Here is a 20,517-nt window from a genome sequence, read left to right as displayed (position 1 = left end):
TAGCTCAAATTAACCAATATTATGCACCATTTATTGCAAGAACTTTGCATATTCAATTCATCACAGCAATTGCGAACACATGTCGATTCTCTAAGCACTAATTACTCGAGATTCCTCATTATCTGAGCCGAATATCAAGTACTTTGCCATAATCAGTCATCTACTTGCTTATCCTTTTATTCTATTTTAAGAGCTTTACATGCCTGTATGTAGATCTATATGTCGCATTTAATATATCTTGATTTAATGCTTCTATCGAATAACCACTTTTCATAGTTAGTCGAAGCAATCGCCTTGCATGATAATTCAGCAAAAGATAAGAATAACTCTTCTAGGATAAACAGTTCGTATAATGAGAACCGAAGAACACTTTTTATTACAATTAAAAAATCGGTAATGATATTTTCAGTTGCTTAAGCTCTAATGAATAGATGTTTTGTAAAGAACAGGATTCGACTGAATTGAGCTCTGTCAAAGCGCGTTAAATTGTAAGGCAGCGGTTCTCACAACCTTTTGACTAACGCGTCCCATCTAAACAAAAATTGAAAACCTTTAGTACCACCACTACAAAGTACTACTACCACCACCACTCTTGAACAAAGCTCAGATCGCATAAATTTACGAGTGTTAGCGAAAAAAACTCAATCAGGATGTTGGGGGTTTTAATTTTTGATTTAATAGTTAAAAATGCTTTGCATCTTTGAGTACCACCTATTTTTCTCTTGCGTATCACCGGTTGATTTCTCCCGCCTTCTTAGCATGTCTTCGTGGTGTAATTGCAAGCATACTCGGCGCATATTCGAGAGGTCTGTGTTTCGAGTCCCGGCGAGGGCATTGCTCATTTTTCATGTCTCCCGCATCAAAAATACACAACCGGGGCATTCATCCACTAAGAATAGAATTTAAGGTCAACTTACAAGTAGCTGTTATGTATGTTGTTTTAGTGTATGAATATAAAAAAGCTACTTTTATTCAAGTTTTGGTGGTGCATGAGGTAAAAAAGATTGAGAAACACTGGTTAAGTGGGTATAAAGAATTGGAGAGCTATGGCAATTGCTTCTGGATACGCAAGTTTTACGGATGAAATTAAAAATATTTATTAAAGAGACCTTCCAAAAAAAAAAAGAGCTTCTACTTTTTTTTTTTTTTTCCTGTGCCAAACATATGACGGCTGATAATTATTACAATGTAACTGCGGATAGCATCTTGATGTCACTAAAGCGGTGTCTCCCTCCTGTGACGGCAGTCATCCATCCGACACCATCTGTTGTCAGCTCCTGCAGCATTCTCAGGAAGAGATGACAGATGGACTGCAAGTGGAGTCCTATTTTTTTTTTTTTTTTTTTTTTTTTAACTGCCTCACATCCTCCTCGTAGAATCTTCGTAATTACGGTCAACTGGATATGCAATACTTCCGTTTTTGCTTTTCGAATTAATATTTAATGTATTAATGGAAACTAGATGAAGCGATTAATTATGCTTCCGTTGTTAGGTTTTGAACTTCAGACATGGGTCTGTCATCACTATGATCACAGGATATTCGATAATAATAATAGTTTTAATATTTATGTTTTCTTAATATAATTACAAAAATAGTTTACTAAGCTTCCTGGATTTTTTTTTAGGGGGGGTAGTAGCAATTTTACTGTATGGATGTATATATGTGTAGAGAAAGGAATTATCTTTTTATTTACTTTTATATTATTTTAAATTTTATTCCAATGTAGTGTGCCATGGACTACGCCACAGCTACTTTCTGGGTACGTTTAGAGAAACAAATATGTGCAAATTTTTATAGTCAGTTTAAAGCATAAGAAAAGAAATAAATTAAAAAAAAATCTGAAAGCTTTCAGATTTTATACTACGCCCAAAGGAGCGTATTTTTAACCTTTTGTGTGTTACCTTTACTTATCACAAAATGTTTAAAAACAGCATACCTTTAGAATTTCCGATAGACAGTCTCGCACGCTGGAGATATAAATGTTTTTTCTTCGTACAGTGTTGCCGTTGCTGGCTTTGAAATCGCTGAGGTTGTTAATGAAAAATTCGTTAAAGATTTACAAAATATGAAATGGATAATAAAAAAAATTCGAAATTAAAAATTTGGTCTTCCAGATGCCCGTGTTCGTGCGGAGAATTACGTAATTCAAAATTTGACGGCTCTAGGTAATCGTCGTTTTTTCACAAATGAGAAAAACATACATGCATGTTTTTCATGTCTATTAATTATTATAATTCTTCATTATTTAATTTCTTTAAATAATTACAGGGCGATAATATTTGGTGGCAACATTTTGAAAAGTGATTCAGACTTTTAGAGTGATTCAACGCAAAATGACGTTTGGATACTAATAGCCCTTCTGGGCTAACGCTCCTTTGGGCTATAAATGTTTACTTTGTTATGTTAAAGTAACTTGAAATATTTTGTGAAGGATATGGAAACTTTTTTGTCCCCGCCTTCTCCACCTGTTGCAGTCACTGCAGCTCTTAAATTCTACCATCCGAATGAAATAGAAACATTCAATTGGTCCTACATTTTCGTCCGACTTTACCCCGATGTTTCTAATAAAAGCGAAAAATATGTTTTAGCTGCCATACATAGCGTTCCCGTCGTCGTCATTCTACATGTTTAATCAAAAGTTTATAAATAACTAGTTGGTCTTTGTATCATAGGGTGGCGGAACTAGACATGATGTAGAAATTGTGAAGCGAATTAGGAGACAGTAATTTGAAGGAAATTTAAGAGTTGTCGATTTGGGTTCAAAAGACAAATGTCGCAACGCATGCTTTTGCATTTGCTATCATGCAACAACCTCCAGTAATCAACACTGTAGTTCTTGCAAGAACTTAGTTTTAATAGAATATCCTTTTTTTTTTTTTTTTTTTTTTTTTTTTTTTTTTTTTAAATATCCACGTTTTTTGTACCGTTCTTGCTGCCTAAGAGGTTGAAACTAATGAGCAAGAGTAGTTCCTTTCTACTTTTGATTCCAGTTGCGGAATGAGCTGGCTTCACATACTATCGTAAACGCTGCTATGAATTTGCGGTATGTAACATCTACTATGTCTTACTAGTGGAGCCAACGGAATCAGAAAGATTAGAGAAATCTTCAAAACTGTTTTACAGATATCTGTTAAAATTGAGATTTTTATATGAATACAACAGAAAGGAGAAATCGTTATTACTGCTAGATAGTTGAAATCAAGATACCGAAAACTCTGGGATCTAGTCTGAGATTCTAAATACATTTAGTAATTATAGAGAAAAAAGTATTCAGAAGAAGAAAATATTTAAAAATAAACTGTGAACTCGCCCAGAGTTGAAAAAGGAATTTGCGATGTACTGGACCTATATGTGAGCATCTGGGAGAATGTCTTAATTCATAACAGTTATAAATGCCGTTAATATATTAATTGTGTGTTCTTAATCACAGTTAACGTTAAAAACGTTTAACTTCCGAATTAATAAAAAAAATTATGTACGTTTTTCATACTAAGTTTGTTAAGCAGTTAATTAACAGCGAACACTTTTTTTAAAGTTTTTGAGTTACTTAATTTAACTCAAATGTTTTATATTTAGTAATTAATGTTAAAACTAACTTGAAAATATTTTATATCTCTGCGACCTTTTATAACGACATAACCGCTGTTTCATTCTCAGGTCTGCGCAGAAGCTTCCATGTTTGAATTTTGATTGTTGCTATTCCATAAATAAAAAGATTTCTATTGTTTGCTTCTTCTTTCTGGAGAATAATGCGTGACGGTCAACGCTGAGGGGCCCCTAATTTATTCTGTAACCTACTTTTTTTTTTTTTTTTTTTTTTTTCTCCTCTTGAGGAAAAACGATGAAGAACACTTGCACAAAAATTGCCAAAATGGTCCATTAGACTTGAATCCGAAAGGAGAAAAAAGTGCGTCTTTGTTCTTTTCATCTGATTTAAAGTTCTCGGTCACTTCTTTTCACTGTTTTGTTCTAATTCCTAAATTTGTCTGGAAGGCATTGTTAAGTAAAGGATTAAAAAGTAAAAAGTGGAGGAAATGTGAACCGTGACTTTATAAAAATCGGTAATATATCAGTTACGTAAACGATGTCTTAATATTTAAATTTCGATTTTTGTATTCACTCTTAAATATTCCTAAATGAATGTCTTAGATTTTATTGCTTAGTTTCTTTATTTTTAAATATTTTAATTGAGGTGAAAATTTATTTAAAATTTTTACATGAACTAATGAGTATGTCTGTATTTCTTATTTCGAATTAAAAGCATTTTTATAGCAGATAATCGTTACAGAATTAATATCCCGAAGGAATTAATACGTTAGAGATTAAATTGTTTACCAGTGTCTAGTTCTGACACACATCGAGAGTGTTTTTAACGTAGAAAATTCTGTTGCACATAAACTTATCTTACGGAAAATTTTAAAGATTCATATAGTGCACATTGCAATGTAGCATATCTTTTAATCTTCAAATAAAATCACACGATTTCTTAATATATTCCATTCTCTGACTATCTCAAATATTTGATAGTAAACGTTTTTATCACTGTTCTGTGACATTCTGAATGGTTAATGGTATATAATATAGTGTACACGAAGGCCGTATGTTCCTTAATAAACCGATAAATTGTGGTTTTCCTATAAATGTTGCTGGTGAATAAATGGACCATTGGATGTTCCAATATGGATATAATTTTAACGTGTGCTGTGATATTATACATGCATTCAAGTAATGAGGATTCAAAACGGATAATAAGTGCGAATAATAATAATATATTTTTTTAATCTTAAAAAAAATTATAAAACGAGATAGCCAGGATATTTTTCTGTCCCAAATTCTCTTGTAATATATCCGATGACGATCATGGCATATAATTGGATGAATGTTCTTTGAGAGATTAAAAGTCAAAGCTGTTTCAAGTTTCCAAACATAAAGGGCATGATGTTTGGTTTTTGTAGTCGTATTTTATTTTTTATTTTTTTATTTTTATTTTATTTATTTATTTATTTATTTTTTCAGAATTTTTCTAAAATCAATTTCCCTGAAATTTGTACTACGATGCTGGGATGCTCATTTACATTTTTTATGCTTGCAGTAATGAAAATTCCTGTACTTTTACACATATTTTGAAAAAAACACTATTTATTTTTAAAGTTATGCGTTTCAGACTCGTTTTTATGAAGAAGTTCTAGTTCTCAAATTCTTTTGGTCTTTTTGAAGGCAACTTGTCATTAACGTCAGTTTCGTAGCTTTTGAAATCCTTTCTGGCATCATCCCACCAGTCGCTGAATACTAGTAGTTCTGTCCAAGGTTCGAATCTCGGCGAATCGACTGGCTACATAAGCGTTTTGTGGTTTTCCACGTGTATAACATGTATACGAACCAATTTCCTTTATAAATTTATTCATGAAAGCGTCCCTCCCGTTAGGCAGATAACCCTCGTTTGCTTTACCATAATCGAATAAACCAAACCATAATCGAATAAATAAAGCTGTATTTGAAAACGTGTGAGCTTGCAGCAATCTCCAATTATCTGAATCCGATTAATTTTTGCAAGAATATAATATTATATACGATTATTTACTCATTACAATATCAATAAAATGCAGTATTTCTTCCTTTATTAGCCTACTTACAATGAATAATTACAATACTAATTTTGTAACGCATTAAGTGGGAAATTCATTTCTTAACAATGTTACTCTTGAAACATCATCGAATTCAAAATTCAATTACAGAATGCTCTCTATAAATACAATATATATTTATAGAAAGGATACAGGCGAGATTCCATAAGTACAGGCTGTGTTTGTAGAAAGATCGTGTATTTATTTTTCGATAAATACAGAATGTATTACAGAGCCTCCCCATGCCGACTTTCATACAGATTAAAAGCTAATTTTTAAAATACTATAGAGGTCATCGAGGGATACTACTGAAACTTTAACCGTAGGATCCTTTAAAAATTTTAAAAACTGAATGCTATTTATATGCAACGCCTAGAAGACAGACCCGTCAGGCTTTTTACCTGATTATTCTTTGTAAATAACAGTATTATTTTGAGTAATTCATACAATGTTAGTGCATTTGGTGAGAACATAAACGAAGTTATTTATTGGGTGTCTTGTTATCACTGCTTCAGTGATACTTCTGTGAAGTAGTAACAGAATATTCTTATTTTTTAAATAATTAATTTTTTTTAATTTTAATTTTGCTGTATTGCTTGATTAAAAACATAGACTTCGTGGCATATTTTGTTCCCATCATTTTTCAGCTTCCTTCAGAGTTAAAGACTTTGCTTTACTTTGTTCTACCGATAGAGCAAAGTGGTACGCTTCGAGAGGGTACTTATCAGCTTGTTTAAACCCTGCCAGTGATTCTATTGTGACATTATTTCTACTGTCTTCAGTTACGGCTGGATGCCATCTGGTTACTTAGTCGATTGAAGGGAGACTACAGAATAAAGGAGAACATTCACTTTAAAACTCCAATTTTAAAATGCTTCTTGTTTTATATCCATCTGCTTCATTCTTTCCCTGGGCCAACGGTAAAGTCGCTGAACTCTGGTAGTTCGCTTTAAGCTTCGAATCCAGGCGAATTGGCTGAGTGCATGGGTGTTTTTATGGTTTTCTCAAAGTGTTTCCCACTTCAAGAGAGGTAAAATGAGAAAACACTTTAAAAAGTAGACTGTTTTTGTTCCGGTAAAACAAAGTGCTAAATACGCCATTTTTGGCAAAATTTAACGTTATTTATTTGCTGAAAATGTCGATTAAATTTCAACTAAAAGGAAAAGAAAATAATTTTTATTTAAACAAATCCTGAAACTAGCACATATTCTTGTTTTTATTTTTACATATTTTATGCATTAAAATTAAATATAGTATATTATTTGCGTAAAAATAACGCGTAACTTATTTTGATTCAAGTAAAATTAAACTGAAATTTCATTCTTTATTGCCATAAAGTAATAAAATAAAATAAACAATATAATAAATATTATTATATTTGTGAACTTAGTTATATGAATAACAAAACAATTAAACGCACATAAATAAATAAGCAATTAGCGTATTTTTATTGGCCCAGGAAGAAGAGGAATTGTATAACTGAAATTCCAGATATCTAGAGTCTAAACTGAGTAAACTTCCTATTATCCGGTCTCACTTTCACCGGCTATATTTTCATCGAAACTGTTTTCCTTGAAATCAGATTTATGTTGACAGCTCTAGAAAAATATACTGTGCTTTGCACATCACAACATTCTTGTGAACAAACTGTAGAAATTTTGCTAATGGCAGTATTTAACCTTTTTTTTAATAAGCATTATCATATTCTGCGATTATAAATGATGAATATTGATCTTCTGAGAACCTGATGGGAAAAAAATTTTCGGCTACAATAATCTCTATATAAAAATTCAGCAATTATCGTTAATTACAAAAATATTGCGAGGAAATGAAAGTAATACTTTCCATATTCTTAAACGAAACGTAAAAACTAAAATTATTATATAACACTTTTATAGTAGGTTGAAAATGGTGTGCTATTTCTGACTAATAACTCTAATTTTTTAACTTGGAAATTTAATTAAAATCGTCCTATATATCCCCATACAACAGATAATATTAACAAGCGGGATGAAATGGTCGGTTATTTTACTCTTTAACGAATAGATCTTTATTGTATCAAAATAACTAGTTAAAGTGTAGAATTAGAATTTATTACATATTTGATTAGTTTATGAAATAACTAGGTATTCTGTAATATAATGAATTTCATGTCCAATAGTAACACAGTGTGGCAGTTATAGTGCCAAATGCAAATAAGCCAGCTAAAAGAGGGTAACAATTTTTCGGTTTTCATGGAATGATACTGGAGGAAAGAATACAACAGGAAAAATTAGCGATCGGTTTTAAATCTGGCGTTTCAAGTGTCAAGTGTGAAAAACCTACACTGTCTAAATGGTTACGGTTGGGAAAAAATCAACTGTTTGTGTTATTCGGTATTCACAAATAACTGAGTAAAGCAAAATATTTTTTATAACGAAACTGAATGGCGATGCTCTGCTTATTGTGCAGTGAGCGAGGCTAAGTAGTCATGTAATTGGAGCTTTTAATAGTTACGGACTGAACTTTGACTTTCCTTATTCTCTACGTTTGACAAATAAACTTCATGCTTCCGGAGTTAAAACCTCGACCTTTTTTTTTTTTTTTTTTTTTTTTTCGAAATGCTGTTCTTTTATTTCTTGCATTTAGCATTCCAGTATGAGATGGATGATCGTATTTTCTTGAAACGAATACTATTTCGTAATAAATTAAATTTGAAAAGTAGATTTTATGTTCTGTAAATGTTTTAAGCAATCGAACTAAAATCTATCTATTTTTACAGTGTGTAATTCTTTCTCAATAATTAGAAAAGATTTTTAGATCATAACAGAACTCTTATGTAGTAAAGAAAAGACTAAGGATTAATGATTTAAACTTCATTAACGAAATATGAAAATAAGCTTATTTTTATAATTTGCCAGCAGTATCATGCGCATAATAGAAAACGTAACCGATATTAGACTGTTATACCCTTTCTCATGTTCTTTGTTGTAAGTAATATAAACATCGAAATGCAATAGTATATGAGGTCTTTTAAATCACTAAACATAAGAAAGGTAGAGTTTAAACAAAAATTTTAAATCTGATTTTAAACTTTTAATTACCTCCAAAGGGGCGTAATTTAAAATTTAAAATCAGATTAAAAAAATTAAATTAAGTCCAAAGGAACGTTTCTTTAACATTTTGTGTGTTACATTTATTTATTAAATATTACGTTCTTCGCACTTAAACCATAAAATTCAGTTCAAGAGCAATATTTCAAAATAATTTTTAAATGAACATATCTTTAGAATTTCCGATACACAGTCTCGCGCGCTAGAGATAAAATGCTTTTTCTGAACAACGTTGCCTTTGCTGGCTTTGAAATCTTGAGTTTGTTAATCAGGAATTCGTTAAAGTTTTACAAAACATGTAATTAATAATAAAACAAATTCCAAATTTCAAATTCGAGCTTCCAGATGCTCTATTCGCAGAAGGATTACGGTATTCAAAATTAGATGCTTCTAGGTACCGTTGTTTTATCACAATGCGAGAAACATGCATACATTAATGCAGATTCTTCATTATTTAATTTCTTTAAATATATAATACAGGGTGATATTGTTTGGTGGCAACAATTTGAAAAGTGAAACAACGTTTGTAGCGAATCAACACAAAATGCGAAAACGAAATTAATAGTCCTTCTGGACAAATTGCCCGTTTGGACTTTATAATCTTTCGTATGAGCGTGACATTTATTCATTGTCACCGTCGTGCATCCAAAAGTCCATAAATATGGACTTGGAGGCTTTCCGCAGAAGCTACCACCATACCCTTCCATGCATTAGTAACACAATTTATTTCGCTTCAGGATTGAGTCTTTTATTACATCATCATTCTGCTTCAATTTAAACTTCCCAGTTGGTATCAAATGAATAACCTTTTTGGGAAAGATGGAATATTGTTTTATAGCCATGTATTCATATAACATGATCAGCGTAGTAATTTTAATAAATTTAGTTTTTAGCATTCTAAAATATAGTCACCGTCACATTGGAAGGCCGTAATGTACGGTGAATCAAAATTAGTAAATGAATAGTGATAAGTAAGTAATGATAAATGAAATTAAAAATAGGTAACTAAATAATAAAGTAAATAAATAAAAATAATAAACAAATAAATAATAATAATAAACAAATAAATAATAATAATAAACAAATAAATAATAATAATAAACAAATAAATAATTATATAAGTAAATAAAAAACAAATGATAATTATCTATGGCGCTTAATGAAGTTAAATAGAATCGGAGGAAATTAATTATATTTAAACCGAGGATTAAAGAGAAACTTATAGTGCAAAAAGCGTTTCACCTAAGATTATGACGTATAACAATTTATTCGTAAAAACTAATCGCGAGAATTTATGTCATTTAAGCTTCGGTGTGCTCCAAATAGAATTAGTTTCTTGCAAAAAAATCATAAAAACTGGAAGTGGCCTCCAGTTGAATTTAAACAGAGCCAAAATAGCGATGCTTTTTTATTATCATCATCTGCTTTTGAGTGAAACCATATCTTTAGTATATACAACCGACGTAGCTATCACAAACACTTTTAACAACAGTAACTTAAATTTGTTTCCTTGTGTGATAAATATGATGGCATAAATAAAAAATCCCTTTCGTTAACAAATGCACTTATTTTTGGTCCAAAGGGGCTTTGTCCCTTAAGGACTATTGTTTTCGTTCTGCGATTTTGCGTTGAATCACTATAAACGGCGAATTACTTTTCAAACTGTTGCCACCAAATGTTACAGTCCTGCATTATATTTTTAGAAATTAAATAATGAAAAGCTGCATAAATGTATGTATATTTCTCGCATTGTGATAAAAAAACGGTACATAGAGCCATCGAGTTTTGAATGACGTAATCTTCCGACGAATATAGGCATGTGGAAAACCAAATTTGGAATTTGTTTTATTATCGATTTCATATTTTGTAAAACTTTAAAGTATTTTTGAGTAACACACTCAACGATTTAAAAGTGAGCAATGGCAATACTCTACGAGGAGTGGACGTTTTATCTCCAGCGCGCGGAACTGTGTATCTGAAATTCTAAAGATATGCTCATTTTAAAATTGTTTTGCGACATTGCTATTGAACTGAATTTTATGTTTTAAGTGCAAAGAACATGATATTTAATAAAATAAAGGTAATACACGAAATGTTAAAAAAAACGCCCTTTTAGACGTAATTTAAAATCTGAAACCTTTCAGAAACTTTTCAGATTTTTGTTTTTCCAGTTAAAACATCTCATTTTGCACGTAGAAAAGTCAAAAAATTTCTGTTTATGCATTGTTCTTTTCTAAATGATTTGGCCTGTATTCGCGATTTCTCGTTATTAGAAAAGGGGAAAATATGTATTTGATTAATTTCTAGAGTCATTATTTACATCTTTCTCAAGTCCAACAAAACAATCTTAACATACATCCTGCATTTTAAGTGCTAGATATATTTCTTTGGATAATCTGTGCTGCTAATATGGAGATTGCAATGAATTTGAAAGGCTAACTAGTTTCTCAAGTTAATTAAAAATTATTTTCAGAAACTGATTGAATTTTAGAGACCTAGCTTGAATTCAAAATATCGTCGCCAAATCACTAAATGTCCCAATCGTAGCTAAATTAGTTTGGGATTTGATTAGATTATTTAGATTATAGCGCAACATGCTAAAGCTTCAATTCACACAAGGGCATACCACGAATATTTTCATGTATCCAATCTGTTTGTTGGTCGCTAATGAGCAGATTAGTTAAAGAGTACTTCAGCATCCAATTAACATTTCCGTGCTGTAATAATTGTTTCTGATTAAATTAAACAATAATAAGGCCATTAGTATTTACTGCAACATAAAGAAAGGCGTTTGTATCTACTGTAGCGAGAGGTTGCCTTGAACTACAAGTTACAGCACGATGACATCACATGATACGATATTTCGTAAATAGAAATAATATTCGAAGATTAAGTTTTTGATGAATGGCCATCCAGAATTAGCAGGAAATTTTAGGATGATATTTTGGTTTTGTTTTGTTTGCAGCTATCAAAATAACAAGTTATATAAATACACAGTATTATTCTGAAATAATATTGTTGCGGGCGCATGGGCTAGTAACGGATAGAATATGCACTGAACCGATGATAACTTAATAAAATTTACTTTCTCAGAAGGAACAATTTACTGTTCCCGAAGCTTTCTACAAAAGTACTCTTACAGCTCTTCTCAATATGACAGAGCATAATCTGTAGTTACCACTTCAGACTACTTAGAACGTTAAATACAACGTAGTGCAAAGCGCATCTAAAGAGCGAAACTCACACGGGAGATATCTTAATACACCGAAGTTGTCTGTAAACTAAAACTAAGAACTGATGCCCTTTCCGTTTTTCTTTATAATTTCCCTCGGCTGCCGAGGAATTTCCATTACGTTCCATGTGTCGAAATTACTAAAAGACATATTCGGTTAAAGTTATATATAAGGGCCGGATACGATAGGTTATGTATAGGAATCAGTTACAATACCAATTACAATTATACAAGGACCGGACCAAAATGTCGCCAAGTTCGGCTACTTTTGGCGATCTCTCGCCAAATTTTGTGATAAAATTAGTTGCCAAAACACATCGTTAGCTTGGCGATATCTCGCAGTTTAGCGAAATAGCCATTTACCTCATTTGCAACCTTCTTTTTCCGGCTGAACTTCACTCTCTTCAGAATTTCCATGTTACATTATACAAAATTCGTAACAATATATTAATCTATATAACAATTTGTATAATTTCATGGAAGCAACATTTGAACGTTTTTCATTTATAATTATACATCATTTCATCTCTGTCTCGATTTATTCATTTCGCATCTCAAAATAGTTTCCTTGGATATTATTTCTTTCTTCGGGTAGCAACTGAAAGTTGTTCGCTGGAATATAAAGATGTTAAGATGAAAACGGTATTATAGCACATTGGTGCAAGGGTTGAAATAAGTAAATGGCGAATACTTTTAAGGGTAGAAAAGACTATGAAATCTGTTGATGGAGACGCTTTTCATCCCTATGTCGTCTGGTAAACACATTTTAAGGGACAGCTATTTATCCTTTGGACTTCTCTGATTGCCACTTTATCTTCGCTGATTATATGGTAGCTATCTACGTAAAGCAGGTAACGGTATATTTCAGGGGTTCTCAACCATTTTTGCTCCATGCACCCCTTTTACCATTCCTAGCCGATCATCTCACCCCTCTCCTTTCTAAAATTTGAAAAATGCACATACATTTATTTAAATTTAGACTATTTTCTAATGTGCCTTTTAAATTTTAAAAAAAAAGTATAGAAAACATTTATTATACCCAAACTTGAATGAAAGTAGTTTTTTATATTCATAAATTAAAACTAAATTTTTAATAGGTAAATAAATGCTGACCGCTTTCTTCCTGAAACTGATGCTATAAGGGTGTTAAGATGAAAACGGTATTATAACACATTGGTGCAAGGGTTGAAATCCGGTTAAGTAAATGACGAATACTTTTAAGGGTAGATTCCCCCTAGGGGAATTCTCTCCGGGTTGAAAACTCTGATATATATATTTAAAGAAAATATGTAAGCGCGCATTTGATTGAGCTTAATATTTACCTGATAGGCTTTAATAATTCCCATAATAGTATTCCAAATCACTGATTTAAAACTGTAATTGCTTAACAAAATTATCGGCTATAATTAACTACCCCAGAAAGAAAACTGAATGCCTAACACCGAGATGACAATGGGTTTATTTATTTGCATTTAACGCTAAGATGATTTTCCTAAGCGAAACAGTAATATGTCTGTGTATGCCAGGCTAAAAGCTCGATTTCGATTGATCACCGTATCAGTCGTTAGTTGAGAGTTATTTGGGCGTGGGGTAATTTTAAATACTCACCTCGATCTAGAAATGCCCAATAGTTTGTGAACCACATCAGATCCTTTCACTAAAGCGATCTGACTATTTATGGGCACCGATGCGTGAAAAGAGAAAAAAAGTATCCTCCCCTTTTTCAGATGCTTTTCGAAAATGACGCAAGCATTCTAGTGTTAAACTATTTTCTCCGATTGCCCGTACACAAAATACGCTTCCCTTCCTCTCAAAGCGAATTTTGTGTGAAATAAATAGAAATATGAAAAGGATGGCTACGAGCATCATTTCCTTAGTCACTGATAAATGTCTTACTAGTTACCATGTTTCTCAAAACACAGTGTAGAATTTTATTATAGCAGTTTTAACACTGAAGGTTGTTAAATTTGTTTTAAACTATTTTGTTACCGATATAAAATGAAAACTCCATTTAATAAAACACACTATGCTTTAATCAGTTAAAAACAATAGGTTTTATACTTTTAAAACACAATTCATGGAGACAGGATCAATTTCATCAAATATAAAAGACCATCTGGGAAATGAATACCGAGTTTCCGGAACGGACAATTTTTCTTCGCATCCATTCTCTAAATTTGTCTTCAAAACTCTACAATTTAAATTCCTTTAAAAATGGACTAGAAAAAAAATTTTGAGGCGAACTTAGGATTATTACTTTTCCAATATTACCCATTAACACTTACCACTTCATTATTGGAGGAGTTAAAGCAACAAGAATCAGCGTGATATTGATAAATTTTCAGGATTAGTTTCGAAGGTTAAATATAGAACCTCCTTCTTCAGCTGCAGAATTCCAAATAACAAAAGAGCAGCCAGTGATAAGAAAAGATAAGGCGATAAGAACGAAAGGAGCGAAGTCAAGCTACTAGCACCCTCTATTAATGAAAAATGAAAACAACCATGAAATTATTTCCTTAAAATGCGAGATGGATTGAAATCGGTAACCGAACTTTCGAGTCGCTTTCTCTTCTGTCAATAAAATTCGCAGTCCCATGTTTGAAAACCCCATTCCGGATATGAACTCCTCCTGTATATACAGGATACCTTGCCAGTGTGGATTAATTTGCATTGGTCAAACTAAGAGAGCCTCAAAATTTCGCGCTAAGGAATATGAGGCATATGTTAAGAAAAAAGAAACACACAAATCCTCTGTTGGCCAATACCCTTTGTCAGAAAATCACATTTTCCATTTTTGTGCAGCCAAAATTGTTTACAATTTTTTTTTTTCCATTGACGAATTAAATTTTCTAGAGGCGTTTCACAATCATATAAATTTTTCATAATTATTTAATAATTCCAATTCCAATCCGTCTTTACCCTCACCTTTTAAGGTAATTATTTCGTAGTTATTTTCATTTTTCATCAATAGAGGGCGGTAGTAGCTTGACTTCCCTTCACTCATTCTTATCGCCCTATCTTTTCTTATCTTATCGTATCACTGGTTTTCTTTCGTCATTTGCACTTCGGCAGCAGAAGAAGCAGTTCTGTTTTTAAACCTTCGAAACTAGTTTTGCAAATTTATGATATTACGCTGATTCTTTTCGTTATTCGACTTCGTTATTCGTTGTTAATCGTTATTCGGCGTGTTATTTTAATCAAACTTTCGACTTGATCTCTGAAGCTACAGAATTTCACTAAATTTCTGTTCTCAAAATTCTTTTCAGCTTTTTTCTCTAGTTAAACATATTTACAACTTAGTACGTTAAAAGTATTTTCAATAAGTGCAAATTCATTACAATTTTATTTTCCTTGTTTTATTAGGAATGGTGTATTTTTCTTTAAAACCATATTCTAATTCTTTAACTGTTTACTTCTCTTAATGCCTTAATGTTTGTAACAAACTCAAAAAAAGGGGGGTGAACCATCTTTATTTTACTTTTTATCTTTTATGTTTATACTTACGCTTTGTTTTAATAAACCAATCTGTAAAATTCTTATATTTATAAAAACAAAATTACAATCATCAAAACTTAAATACATATACGCGAACTTTTTAAAATATATATAAAAAAAAGGATTAACTGTTGGAGCTTCTTAAATTTTTCTTTTTACGAAGAGTATTAGTTTTTTAACTTTATGATGAAGTACAAAAAGAGCTCTAAACTGTATGCATTTGAAGCTCTTTTAATTTACCTAGTTTGTGAAATCTTAAAACCGGCGGAAGATCAGAATTTTGTTACAATTTGAATAAACTCTGACTGTAAAAGATGAATAAGCATAACAGGTTAAACTACGAGCTTAACGACTTTTATGTTTTTGTGTCAAACACGTGATATCAATGGATTTGTGAAATGCATAAACAAATCATGTATTACCACATCTTTTCTGCCTAGATAAGACAGACCTCCAGAATAGTAATGATTAAATAAAATGCAAAGAAAAGTACCAACAGAAACTCATATAAAGAGAAAGCTGGTGGAGGTCATTGCAGGAGGTTTCTCGTATGTCTCTAGGAGTGTTAAATTTAAATAGCTCTTCTTCTGTAAGAGGAACAACGTTGATTCTCACTTTCATGTTAAGGTCTTCCCCTCCTTACTGGGAATGGGGGATGATTAAAATAATATACGAAGTTGGATTATTTTGTACGAAAATCTTTTTTCATTTTAGTGTATATTCGTTTACTCCATCATCTTACTGTAATAAATTTTATGGGATTATTTTACTTCGATTTTGTTTCGAAAGTTCGAAGCATAAAAGCTGTGTTGGGCATAAAATTATTTGTGTGGAAAAAAACTAAAATCTATATCTAATTTAGTATTAAAATCTATATCTATATCTAAATATAAAATCTGCATATATTATCCTCGACTATTCTGTAATATATAATTCTATATTCTATAATATAAAACGTTAAAAATATCTTTAAAAAACTGGAAATTCATTGCAATTTTATTTTGCTGCAGTCCTTCTGTGTAGCATCCAATATAAAAAAAAACTATTATTCTTTGCGGTAACTCCCAACATGGTCTTCAACTTCTGAACAAATTTCTAATTCGCCAAATGAGGTGAGATTAATGTCGTTGAATTCGATTTCGGTGATTATATCTTTTTATTACGGGTGTATGTGCAGGTATGAAGCTTGCTTTTCATATTTTGCTGTGTGAAACACTTCATTATCTAAGGTTGCTGGTTTTTGAAGTTGTTTAACCAGTTGACAGACTGCTTCTTCTTCAGCTCTTATTCACAAAGATAAAAGCCTTGCAAGGACACTGGCTGCGTTTGTCGAAGTTGTGCATTATGCCCTAGTGTTTTTAAGTAACCAAGGTCTCTGTATGCTGGACAGATATTTCATATTACGTGTTTTCGTGGGTTCAGCCCATACTGCTGCACTTTATATTACAATTTTTTCCGTAACTTTAGAATACAGAACTTTTGTGTGTGTGTGTGTGTGTCAGTCTCCATTTGTATCCTTGTTTTTTTTTTTTTTTTTTTTTTTTTTTTAAATGCCGAAATTGTTTAGCAATAATGATGGTGTGTCTTTTGGTTTCCATGATGTGCTGGATCCCTGTTAGTACACTGGTTATCATAAATTAAGGAAAAATCACGATTACTCAAAAGGTTAGATGTAGGATTCAATGAAACTTACCATAATATACAACAGATAGTAAGGTATCAAACAACCTAAAAAGAAATTACTAGACAAATATGGTAGTATAGAAATTAGCACATGTATAAAATGAACAAATCGAAGGTGTCAGTTTGCTATAGGAAAAGTACCTTAAATATGGAATATGATCGCCTCTAGAAGCAATACCGCACATACAGCGATGTGTGATGCTTTTAATTATGCGGTCTATCAGTTCCATAGGAAGCGAGAGCCATTGCTCTTGCAAAGCAATTGCACGCGCGACAAGGGTCTGAGTGGGCGGATTCAGAGCAGCTAGATGTCTCCCTAAAGCATCCCAAACGTGCTCGATAGGATTCAAGTCCGGAGATCGAGCTGGCCACTCCATGCGCATAATTGTTTCCTGTTGAAGATAATCATTTACGATGCGAGCCCTGTGTGGTTTTGCTTTGTCGTCCTGTAACAGGAAAGCATCACCTATTGCCCCGGCATATGGGCGCACATAAGCATCAAGGATGTCATCTCTATAATGTGAGCATTCACGGTTTCCCTTGGAAAGACATGGAGGTCTGTGCGTCCACCCAAAAAAATCCTACCCCAAATACAGACACTGACCCTTCCGTAGGCATCTCTTTCACGGATGTTTGACGGATGATAACGGGTTCTAGGTTCTCTTCATATCAAATAACGCCTACTATCGCTTTCTAGACTAAACCTGGACTCATCCGTAAAGAGAACCGCCCTCCATCGATCAGGCGTCCAGTGGACATGTTGTCGTGCCCACTGAAAACGGTCCCTCCTATGGCGGGACGTGAGCGGCACACAAATGGCTGGTCGCCTTGCATACAGACCAAATTCGTGAAGCCTTCTACGCACAGTTAACGTTGACACGAACCTTCCGGTGGCTGCAGCAAGGGAGGATCTAAGAACAATCGGAGTAGCGGTTCTATTCCTGCGTGCACATAATGTCAAGTATCGGTCATCGGCACTCGTCGTAGCAGTTGGCCGTCCTTGGCTTTACCTCCTAGATGCCGAATCTGTGGTTTGAAATCGCCTCCAAAGTCAATGAACCATAGAAGGGCTCACATTTAGCCATTTGGCCACTTCTGTTTGACTTTGTTCTGCCTCTAGTCTCCCAATGGCTCTCCATATTTCTGCAGGCAAATGATGCTTGAAGATCAATGTTACGAATTGGCTATCTCAGACTTCTGATGTCACTGTCACAGTGAAATATGTGGGTTTGCTCTCAAACATAGACTTTTATGCTCCTCGCAGATGACGTATTCCGAACGCAGTGCCACTAATTTACATATCGCAGTTTTACTCAGCTACTCTTACTTGGCAACATTTTACGCGGTTTGGCTTATTTTTGAGGGAGTTATCGCTATTTTTGTGAGTTTTCCTTAATTTATGATAACTAGTGTATTTCATCACAAATAAAGCCTAGGTACTTTAGGTGTCGTTCTACTTTCAGCCTTTTACCATTTACAGTTAGTTACACGTGGTCGACACGTCGATGATCCTCCTTTCTTTGTTAGGAAGATTTAAAAGCATTACAACGATTAAAACATTACGATTTTAAAGCATTACAACATTACAAAACGAATAAACTTGATTGTAGACTTCTCTAAAGATTTCCTATCAAATTATTCTTAAAAGAAAAAAATTCATTGTCACAGAAATGAAGACCGGATTGTATTCATGCCAGAAAAACTTACTATGATAGGCTTATAAAGCCACTATGAACTGATCCTGAGAAAAACTACCAGCATCCGGTGCGCTTATTTACTCGGTCATTAGTGGGTTTGAAGACTACTAAAATAACTTTTGTTAGCAACAAATAAAAGAATTTTAATTTCTCTTGTCACATTCTCGAATTACTTCAAAAATAAAAAATGCGTGTATCCTATAAAAACCTATAAATCCTATAAAAACAAATAAATCTCACCGTTTCATATTTTTTATGTCAGTTACGATATATACGTGTGTGTGTGACTCCATGAAGAATGGGTATATTTATGATAAATTTAAAATCTAATGCCACTTGGTAAAGTGAGAAGATCGCGAAATATGAGTAGCGGATTCAAAGATATTGTAATCAGCTGCTTCATTTCAAATGCAGTATTTTTTACTCTTAAATGCCATATACTTATCTAATTGTTTAAGAGGAATACCGCAGTGTACTAATTTTTCCTAATTATTTTTATTTTAGAAAAATGGAGGAAGTATATGTCATCCGACTTAGAGGCGTTCCCTCTACTTCAACATCGGAATCTTCAGCATCGGCTGTGGATACCAATGACCTGATTCGTGGATCAGTACTGGGATTAGGTGTGCTTCATGTCATATTTGGAATCTTAGTGCTCGTGTTCGGAGCCTTACGCACAGCTGTGGAACAAGAACCTGGTGCCACCATTTTCGGGACGCTGTTTGGCCCAGTATTTATGGCAACAGGATTGTCGGCTATACTTTCCTGGAAACGCCCCTTTAGGAAGCTGAAACTGAAGGTATTCTTTGGACTGGCCTTGCTGTCTCTTTTAAGTTCAGCAGCCTACCTTAGTCTGTGCTTTTTAGGAGTAGTTTATTATCACAGCGTGCCTCGTGTCTTTGGGGACAGCGCTCATGTGACAGCAAATGCCATCATTGCAACATTGGGCGAATTGATTGTATCTTTTCTATCCGTGCTTACATCTGGAAGTGCTGTATGGAAGTGCTTACAGTTTGGAGCTTTTCGTCCAGCAGCCGTTCAGCAACAATCTGGGCGGCAGAAAGTAATTGTAAAGACGGACATCGTGGGCGGTACACCCACTGTTGATGGTGTTCTTGATGAAGAGGTAATCCGACATGTTAGCCCACATTGCATTATCTCCTTGCGCGCTACTGATGAACAAAGAGAAGTAATCAGGAGGGTACAGGAGTACCTTCATTCACAAGACGAACTTAGTTTTACGTTTTCTGATCCTAGCACAGTGCATGAAGAGCAGGATCTTGGTGTAGATTCTCAGAACTGGAGAAATGAAGTTTTATCTGTAACTACGAACAATAACATCCAGAATGACAATCAGAGTGATAAAAAACTTTAATAGTCAAATTTTGTTTAATACAAAATGTGTTTGAAATTTTGTATACTTTTTGTACATTATAGATTTGCATGTTTTTGAAAGTAAAACTTTTTGTTAAAATTTTTGTCATGACTTTAAAGATAAGAAAATAAGTAATTACAGTTAATTAAATAGCTATTTTGAGGAGAGGTTTCCAGCAGAGCATTTCTCAAAATAACGATGTCTTAAAAACGTGTATAGATTATGTAGGTTGTAGGACATCTCTTATAAAACTTTTGGTACAGATAGTTAGCAATCAACAATTCCATACAGTTGCGCGCTGCGGGTTTGTAGAAATGG

At 33.0% G+C, this 20,517-nt stretch overlaps 1 protein-coding gene across 4 annotated transcripts in view; it reads left to right on the top strand.

Annotated features, from left to right (window-relative positions):
* Positions 1-20,302, top strand: part of LOC146999088 (uncharacterized) — an 85,326-nt gene extending 65,024 nt beyond the window's left edge. For all 4 annotated transcript variants that reach the window (XM_085814673.1, XM_085814667.1, XM_085814661.1 and 1 more), the window contains one exon: positions 19,329-20,302. In XM_085814673.1, the coding sequence (XP_085670799.1) occupies positions 19,333-20,199 (867 nt within the window). In that variant the 5' untranslated portion in view covers positions 19,329-19,332 and the 3' untranslated portion in view covers positions 20,200-20,302. The remainder of the gene's footprint in view (positions 1-19,328) is intronic.
* The last annotated feature ends 215 nt before the right edge of the window (positions 20,303-20,517 follow it).

This window comes from Stegodyphus dumicola, chromosome 1 (genome assembly GCF_044657685.1).
Source record: "Stegodyphus dumicola isolate Sdum_Otavi_A_Nest chromosome 1, ASM4465768v1".
Classification (NCBI taxonomy): Eukaryota; Metazoa; Arthropoda; class Arachnida; order Araneae; family Eresidae; genus Stegodyphus; species Stegodyphus dumicola.
This window is presented reverse-complemented; position numbering and strand designations above follow the sequence as displayed.